Source organism: Peromyscus leucopus, chromosome 7 (genome assembly GCF_004664715.2).
Source record: "Peromyscus leucopus breed LL Stock chromosome 7, UCI_PerLeu_2.1, whole genome shotgun sequence".
NCBI classification, from domain to species: Eukaryota; Metazoa; Chordata; class Mammalia; order Rodentia; family Cricetidae; genus Peromyscus; species Peromyscus leucopus.
In genome coordinates this window covers 66,916,842-66,926,311 of record NC_051069.1, presented here as the reverse complement: position 1 = coordinate 66,926,311, position 9,470 = coordinate 66,916,842, and the positions used below count along the sequence as shown (strand labels likewise).

Genomic DNA, 9,470 nt, shown 5'->3' with positions numbered 1-9,470 from the left:
TCCCATTATAGATGGCTGTGAGCCACCATGTGGTTGCTGGAAACTCAGGACCTCTGGAAGAGCAGCAATCAGTGCTCTTAACTGCTGAGACATCTCTCCAGACCATGAATTCAATTCTTATATTTTCTTATACCACAAACATTTTATCCTTTTGAAACCTGATTTACATAACAAAACTGATCAAAATAGATGAAATATAGTCAATCCTAGTCCTTAAAGTTTTAAGCTGAAGCAGCTTTATTGTAATCTTTCAAAATTAGCATTACAGTAAATATTTATATTCATAAAGCTTGGCTTAATCTACAGTACAGTTATTTCAGAAGTAGTTAAGTTTAGTTAACAATGAAGAAGATAACATAAAGCTAAAGCAATCTATGAAACAAATTATTTACAATTAAACATTTAGGGTCCTGATTCACACAAATTAGTGCATTTCATGATTGATCTGTGAGTTTTAGAGAGAAAGCAAGCAGAATGCAGAACACTCCCCAGGGGAAATCTGGAATGAACGGCTGTTAGCAGACAGCCTGCCAATGTGCTGACTGCAAACTAGAGAAAGAAACAAAGCCTTGGCAGCTGCACTGATGTGACCGCTCACTAGCACAGCGGCCACACAACTGGAGGAAATGTAAGAGCAGACATCTTTGACAGAGCTCTTGGTGAGTGTAGAAGGGAATGATTTCCCTTTTCAGATAAAACAAAATCACCCCCAATATTCTCTGGGCATGAACCATGAGTCTGTATATTTAGACAAATCCCGAAGGAGTTTCTTTTCTAAGAGCCAGCAGAGTCCAGTTCAGTGGTAAGAGCACGAGACTGCTCTGGAAAAGAAACATCACGGGTAAGGTGTCTCACCCTCGGGCGTCAGTGCAGTCCAGTGATTTTATGTACACAGCAAAGGAGGCAACTCAAAAAACAGTTATGAGAAAGCATTTTTCAGTAAATTTCAGTGAATCAGGTCCCAGGTAGTATTAAAGGAAGATTTACAGTAAACATTGAAAACTCTGGAATGCAGGTATTATTGTACAATTACATTTACAAAACTGCCTTGACACAGTTGCTCCAGAGTAAGAATTCAAAAATGTACAAGCCAGTTCACTATGACTTTAGATACAATGTTATTAAAATACGCTGTTAATCATAAAAATACTTTAGTATATACATGTACAAACTCAGGTTTGCCTTCTGAAGGAAGCTTCTGGTCACTTGCTGGCCACTGGCACAGGAACACTGCAGGCCCCGTAGGTGTCACAGCATCCGCGTGGGCCAGGAGTCAGTGCTGCGTCTGTTACTAACTCAACAGCGACGCACCTTTCTACTGGATGTCTAGTTTGAAGAGTCGCTTTTATCTCCACTATACTTTGCTTTTCTAAATCCTGATCCAAGTAACTCTGGACATTCACATAATTCATTTGCAATTTGGTTACACTTCAAAACGAGGCTATAATTTATCTCATCAGTTATTATACTGTCTTGCTTGTAGTCAGGGTGGTTTGCAATAAACTCTCTCATCCATCTGGCAACTGTCATTAGTTCTCCTGAAAAAAAATGAGGTGCTTTAAGAAGTGGGTATTTAATGACTAGCAAACACATGACTTGGGAGTGCCACACGGTAAGAGCTGAGAGGCTAGCTTTCATCACATTCAAAAGGCTTACTAACGGGGATGAATGGAAGGTTGCTGGACATCAACCAGCATATACATACCCAGTTAGATGCCACCCATAGGCTGACACTACCAGTTCCTAAGGGACGGAGGGTCAGTACTGTTTATAAGAGTTATGTTGTCCTCCTCCTCGGCCAGAGGACTACATCTATAGATGATGCTGTTATGTGGCTACTTCAGTGGACTATAAGGTCCCTACAGTGATGAGCACACAGATAAAATGGGAAGCTGTAGATACGACATTCTGGAGGTGATGTGCTCTTGCAGATGACCTTTGCCAAGATGCTGTTAGCATTCACACTGAGGCTGCATGAGCCGCTCCCCTGTAAGTACTGGCAAGGCCAATGAGGCGCGGTAAATGAGCTAGCTCTGAAGGCTGACGAAGACAGGTCCTCAGGAGCCGCTGTACAGGAGCCGAGGGCTGCACACGTGCAGCAGTGCAGACTTTTGGAGCTGTGGCGAGTTAGCCTGACAAAAGTTCACCATGACATACAGCACACCAGAATGACACTACAGTCACCATACCTCATTGAAATGCCACATCTAAAAACGCATCACTATTTCATAAGCTAGTAAGGGGGGGGGGAAGCTTTCTCAATTTAAAACTGATCCCAAGATTTTACGGTGCATGCAACTGTACAATTAGCAACGTGTGGAAAACAATGAGCATGGCTAGAGTGTGATATACTGTTAAGCACGTCACAGAACCAAATATTGTAAGGAGTCAAAGAAAAGGAAAAAAAATCTACTATACCAGATGCTCTCTTCTTAATTAGCTTTAGGTAGTTCAGAATACTGCATCTGGTGTCCACATCTACTTCCATGTTTTCAAGATAGGAGTTCAGAATGGGGATGAGTCCAGGAAACACCCCTTCCTACGAGAAGAACACATTATAAACTCTGCCGGCTGGTGCTTCTAGCGCAAGCCCCGCTCAGGCCGTACCTTCCCGTTGATGATGGTGTCTATGCTCATGAGAGCGTACTCCTCTGCTGCTGGCTCAGCGCTGCTCTGGGCCTTGCTACATCCATCCACCACAGCATTGCCACCTGCCAACCAAGCGGAGCACAGAGGAGCCTCAGCGGCTTGTTCCGCATAAACTGGCCCTAATAAACCCGAACACGTAATACCTTTGCAAATGTCTTTCCTGAAATAAAACATCCCCTGCAAGACAGCATCTCGCTTCTGTGCCATTTTCATGTTTTCATCAACCTAACGGAGAAAAAGAATCAGGACGAAGTCAGAACATCTTGGATCAAACCAAAGCCTTCATCACTCCCCTTAGAATTCTGTCCCTTTCAATCCTTCACACTGGAGAAACAGACTGTACTCATCACACACTAGTTTGTGCAAAATAATGGGAAATTAAGAGAAGCTCATTTCACAAAACAAAGTCAAGTTGAAAATGTTCCTTCCTAAGGCTTACCAAGGTCTCGAGACATAGAAGGGCTAAAGATCCTGGTCTCAAGTCAGTGTTCTCCTCAGCCTTGCCTCACTCAAGTGAGCAAAGGGGCAGCAGGCCTCGGGTTTGCAGTACTGGATGGCTCACCAAGGGCGGGGTCACCAATGTATTTGCCTTCCTGGTAACTCAAGCACGCATTATCCATTCCTCTAATACTTTAACCTTTTAAAGTATTTTAGTAGCTGCATTTTCTGCAATGTTTATCTTTTTCCCCACTTTTTGTGTACAGGGTTTGTCTGCATGTATGTCTGACCACCATGTACGTGCAGTGCTCTTGGAGGGTAGAGGGCATCAGCTCTCACAGGGGCTGGAACTGAACCTGGGTTCTCTACAACTGAATGATCTCTCCAGTTCTCTATCATGTTACCTATGTGCAGCCTCAATATATAACACAGACTGAGGGTGGGGGGAGGCCAGAGCTGATGCTGGGGTGTCTTTCTCAATCACAGCCTCTCTCTGCACTTAGAACTCTCAGGTTCTTCTAGACTGGCTGACCACTGAACCTGGGATCCACTCGTCTCCACACACAGAACTGGGGTGGGTTACATTAGTAAGTTGCTTCACCCTGCTTGTAAGTGGATGGTGAGGATCTGTGCTTCGCCCAGCGAGCCATCTCTCCGGCCTGGTTACAAAGTCTTTTGTGATATTTAGCCTCCTTCCACATTCATTATGGAAAGAGAGCTATGGTTACTCCTGTGACGCTTAAAATGATACAGCAGGACCTTCTGGATATCTAGACACATCTACGAACACACTCAAATAATAGGCTAAGACTGTGGGCATCTCTAAGGTTTTCTGGTCTTGTAATATTTGGTTTTTATTAGTTTTGCTCCACCAACATTCACACCATCAATTTTCCTGCCTGTCAGTCATTCAAGTTTTAGCTTACTTCAAGATCTACTAGGAAAGACACTTTAAACTTCCAATAGTCAATTTTTTCTTGAGTATTATTTTGTTGAATTTTAGTGAGAATGCACTTCTGATAATGTATTTTTGAGAAGTGAAGATTTTTCTTGATTGACTTTTATAAATTTCAAGGCATGTAAACAAAAGATGCTCTTTGACATGACATATGTGATCTAGCCTATACATCTAAACTTGTTAATATATCATTTAATTGCTTATGGCTCCTCAGCCTGTGATTATATATAACAGGCTAAGTGGTTTGCCTCTTGGGAAGCTAGACAACCCTATCCTCTATGTGGAAGGAAGCACAGAGGCCATGAGCAGCCTGCCCAGGTTAAAAAACTGGTAAACAGGATAAACAGCTTACGCACTGAGTTTCAGATCTTATGCATCTCCTGCCCACCACACTAAATGCCTCTACGAATGTCCTCCACTTCGCTGTACAGACAGCCAGGGGCTGGTGCTCATCCTGGACAAGTAGTCAGCACTGATGTCACCAGCCCACGTGACCCTGTCTACCTCACCCTTTATTTTATGTGACACTTTGTCATTCCTCTCAACTTCTGAAAAGGTCAGTGTGTTTCTGATTTCCAGCATTTGTCCTTGTTTTGGGAATGTCTTACAAAAGCAAATCATACTGGAATGTTCAATTTGATGTTACCTGTTTCTTCTCAGAAACACTTTCCCATTTGTCTATCTCTGTGTGTGCCAGAAGACGGCTTGTGTGGAGTCCAATGCCCTTACTGTATGGCCATCTCCCCTCCAGTCCTTTTTTTGCCGTCATTTATCCCACTGCTTTCCCTCTGTGAGTTCCGGCTTCACACTCCCTTCCTAATGCTAAGACGTTTTCTTTCTTCTTTTTCTTGCTCCAGCCAGTCATTTGGAATTAACTTTAGTTTTAAACAAACGCTCTTTTCATATTGTTTATTTATGTTTGACACAGGTTCTTGCTTATGGAGCCTAGGTGGCCTTGAACTTGTAATCCTCCTGCCTCAGCTTCCCAAGTACTTGAGATCTTAGGTGCATTACCATATCCTGCCACTGAGGGTTAATAAATAGCTTTGTATGTTTTTCTTATTCTTTGTGGTGATAAGAATCACTCACATGTTAGGCAAGGGCTCTGTTGGTGAGCTACACTCCTAGATGCTTTATTTTTAATTAAAATTGTTTAGTTATTTAGTGTATGTGAGGGGGTGGGAGCAAAACGTGTGCCCCATGATATACATGTGGTAGTTAGAGGAGAACTTGCAGGGGTCAGTTTTAGTTTTCCACCATGTGGATTCTGGGGATTTGAACTCAGGTCACTGGGCCCAGTGGCATGCACCTTTACTCACGGAACCATCTTGGAGTCCTGGTTCCTATTTTTAAACGAGTCATTATTTTTGTGTTTGGCTGCATGTGTTTATGTGTACCATGTGTATATAGAGCCTACAGAGGTCATAAGAGGGTTCTGGATCCCCTACCCCAAATTAGAGTTACAGCTGGTTGTGACCATGTGGGTGCTGGGAACCAAACCTTGGTCCTCTGCAAGAGCAGTCAGTGCTAGTAACTGCTTAGTCCTCTTCCCAGGCCATTTTCTTTGTTTTTAAATAGCAGTTTTGAAAGTCTTATCCTCTCCATGTCCAGCATCAGAATGCACGAGTGTCTGTGTCACTCCAAAATCCACGCAATGACCCTGATCCCCAGTGCGACAGGATCAGGATCTGGGAGCCTTTGCCCTTCTGAATGGGAACAGAGCCTTTATTCAAGACCTCAGACTGCAATGGCGTGTAGCTGAGTTGATAAAGTACCTGCTTCCCATGCCTGAAGTCTTAGGTTCCTCTCTACCACTAAAGAAAACCAACACTGAATGGGAAAACACCATAAACAAAGGGGAGATCTCCCCAAAGCTAGCAAGGCCCCTCTGTCATCTGTGGACACAGGAAAAACTTATCATCTAAGAATGAGAAAGTGGCCCTTGCCACACAGCATCTGCTGGTTGGTTTTTAGGTCAAGTTGATACAAAGTAGGGTCATCTTGGAAGAGGCAACCTCAGCTGATCAACTGCCTCTGTTAGACTGGTCTGCAGCCAAGACTGGTATTTCCTTGATGCTGATTGATACAGAAGGGACAATCCCACCATAGTGGTGCCACCCCTGGACAGGTGATCCTGGGTTAGATAAGAAAACAGGCTGCTAAGCAAGAAACCCTTGAGCACCCACCCTGACTTCCCCCATGATCAATTAGGACCTCGAATCCTAAGACAAAATAAACCTGCTCTAAGTTGCTTTGGTCATGGTGTTCATCACAGTCACATAAACAAACTAGAACACACACACACTAAGTTATACAGAAGAGAGAAGAAACCATTTAGATGGGAAGCAACCTCAGACAGTGCTCTTTCCAACTCTCTGGCATTAAATTCAGTAAATAAGTACTATCACTTCCTTTTCTCCCCTCCTCACTGTCTCACCTGTCCAGGACGGTTCTGCTGAGATATAAAATTCCTAGATTTGGGTGCTGGAGTTCACTGCTTCACTGAGGACTGTCCAAGTGAGGAAGCTGGAACCCTCTCTTCGGGATTTTTTTTAGCCTTCTGTCAGCTTTGGGACATCTACTCATGTTCACAGAGGCCTGGATGAGTAGCCCACATGGCCTCTTCTTTGGGTGGATCTGACTTAACCAGCCCACACACCCATGGGCAATAAGCCTCTTAATCCCCCCAGGTTTGCTATGACAAGGAGGCTCTGACGCTTCGGTGGCCTGACTCCTTAGCAGCAGAGTCCTCACTCCATTTATCAGTCTTTCCCATCCACTAGGATGTCGAGAAGATACTGGCCCAAGAACACTGGCCTTGACCACCTTAAGGACTGCTCCAGATCATTAGCTTTGTGGCCTCTGAGCAAGGACATGCTCAAAAGCTCTGCTGGCCAACTTCCTCCAGGAAACCTCTTCTCTGGTCTTCCTGCGCTGGGATTTGTAACTCTTAATTTGGTAATCTAATGCCATCACATCCTCCACAAATATCCCAAGTTTGGTTGCACGGACACCTTTTCCTGAATTCTACAGGTAAGCCTCCAGTCATCCTAATTTTGACATTGTAGACCAAATGGACTATTAGGGAGATGGTACTAGCTTGTGGGACCACCTCCAGCCATCATCTTTAAACATCTTTAGGCTTATGGGGAAAACCAGAGTCAAAGTAGAGATGGTTTATCCTGACGGGTAAGAAAACTCTATGTAAAGATAGGTTGGAACTGGCCAGTGAATACAGTAAGTAATTAAACACATCTGCACTGTCTGTGTTCATGGCTGTAATCACACCCATCATTACCTTGGATAGTGGAATGAGGAAATCCAGTTTGTAGGAGAGGATCACCCTGGTGAGCAGAACCACAAACACCACATAGGCGGAGTTCTCAAAGTCTGTCAGCTGCACCTAGTGATGATGACCAGAAGGTTAGGGACCGACTGCCTGCCCCAGCTCCTCTCCCTAGCCCTTTAGGCTGCATTATCCTGAGCACCTTCATCTCCCATTTGAGACTGAGGCCCTATATCCAGGTCCACGCTCTGGTATCAGCTCCCAGTGGCTTTGGAGTTGCTATTCAGAGGCACATTTGGATAAACTCAGAGCCCTCTGAGAAGAACATCAGGAGGGTGGGGTGATCAAAGGGAGCTTCCAAGCCAAAGCATGTGTCTCACCTCCATGGGTCTGAACTCTACTCTCCATCCAATATCTGAGTTTGGAGGAGGAGGCTTAAATCTCATTGTCTGCCAGTTTGTGGACTGAATATTCTGTAACAACAACAACAAAAATAGGATAAAACCAACTTTCTATACATTTACAACAGTTAGATGACATGTATTTAGTGAGGGACAAAGACTATTTACTGTCCATCCATACCTAATACTCCCCAGTTTACAAATACATTAACATTACAACTTTAAGACTGTTGAGTGTGACTTGTTAGAACAAAGTGTAAGTGTTCCCTGAAGTCAGGACACGTCTTCAACACTTATTTTGTGCAGCTTGTACTTTAGTATCATAGAACTGAGAAATAACTAGAAAGAATCATACAGAGTACTTTAAATTAGCTTTTAGTTTTTCTTGGCTCTCTATTGCACTAGGCAATGAAGACAGATTTCTCCTGTCACTGACCCTCACAGGCACATAAACAATCCTGCCTCAGTTTGGGAAGTGAAATGCACTTGAACGGGAGATACCTCAAAATGGTCAGACTCGTTGGCATCATCCAGGTGTATTTTCTCTTCAAATAGGGTGAGTGGGTCTCTAATAAAGAGATGAGCAACGTGCTGTGCCAAAAGGTGATCAATGCCTGCAAAGACAGACCGCAGGGGACTAACTGCAAAGGGCAAGACACCGCGTACAATTTCTAAGTCCACAGACTGAAGAAAGGGTGTCTAGACGTAGGAAATGGCTGGGTGGTTCAGTGTTCTCACCTTGCCCAGGATTTTATCCTATGGACACTGGGGAAGAGTCGGAGTTTACTCACTCCTCACACAATGCCTGCTGGGCACTGGTGTGGACCTAGATACAGAGCTCCAAAAAGTTCCTTTTGCTAAAAGTCAAGAAGATCTCACAAGTATTTGGAACTTGAAACTTTAGGAACAAGCAGCCTCATAAGAAAAGTTAGAGACTTCACACTAAAAACAGAAACCAGACCAGGAGTCAGCAAAGTTGAAAGCGCTTTGAAGAACAAAAGGTGCACATATGATCAGCTTAGGAGTCGGGGGCTGCTCACCTTCCCGCAAGAGCTGCTCATAGATTTCGTTATCAATGGTCAGGTCGATGTCATTGTATTTCTCACCACACTTAGATAGGTAGCTATCTATTGAGTCATACCGAGATTTACTAATCCTAAATCGGTTGTTCTTCAGAGGCTAAAACAAAAGAAATGATCTGAAATTAACACCCAGGTAATTATATAGAAGCACATTTGCCTGGTGACCTGTGTTCCATCCTTAGAACTCATGGTGGAGAAAACTGACGTACAATGTTGTTCTCTTACTTCTATACATATGCTGAGGAACATCTGCCCCTTTCAACCTCTCTTTCACATGCAGTAATAAAATTGCACGTTTATTTCTATTTATAGAATAGGTTCAACAATTTGTGGATAATTATGAAAAGACCTGTCCTGGAGTCTCATCTAGGATGAAGCTGGGTGCCTGGCTCTCTGGAGTGCAGAGTTCAAAGCACTCACTGCTACAGCTCTACACCGACAAATGCTAACAGTGCTAACCAGACCTTACAGGGCAGAGCCTAAGCCTTCCAGTGAGACAACCATCTGACCACCAATTACACTTCCTAACAGAAACCACTGGACATACAGCACTCACACAGTGCCCAGTCTTTTGGTAAATCAGTTGTCAGTGTGACTTCTACAAGAGAAAATGGGCACTTTTTTTAAAAGCAGCTACAACTAATGGAAATTTCAAG

The 9,470-nt window shown here is 43.7% G+C and overlaps 1 protein-coding gene across 1 annotated transcript in view; it reads right to left on the bottom strand.

Annotated features, from left to right (window-relative positions):
* Positions 1 to 213: 213 nt before the first annotated feature.
* The window catches only part of Gclc (glutamate-cysteine ligase catalytic subunit), a 42,891-nt gene continuing 33,634 nt past the window's right edge, over positions 214 to 9,470 (bottom strand). The window contains exons 10-17 of the mRNA XM_028859832.2: positions 8,773 to 8,911; positions 8,234 to 8,346; positions 7,712 to 7,804; positions 7,344 to 7,448; positions 2,793 to 2,874; positions 2,608 to 2,711; positions 2,419 to 2,539; positions 214 to 1,538 (exon numbers count right to left, since the gene is read on the bottom strand). Coding sequence (XP_028715665.1) covers positions 1,327 to 1,538; positions 2,419 to 2,539; positions 2,608 to 2,711; positions 2,793 to 2,874; positions 7,344 to 7,448; positions 7,712 to 7,804; positions 8,234 to 8,346; positions 8,773 to 8,911 — 969 coding nt within the window. The 3' untranslated portion in view covers positions 214 to 1,326. The remainder of the gene's footprint in view (positions 1,539 to 2,418; positions 2,540 to 2,607; positions 2,712 to 2,792; positions 2,875 to 7,343; positions 7,449 to 7,711; positions 7,805 to 8,233; positions 8,347 to 8,772; positions 8,912 to 9,470) is intronic.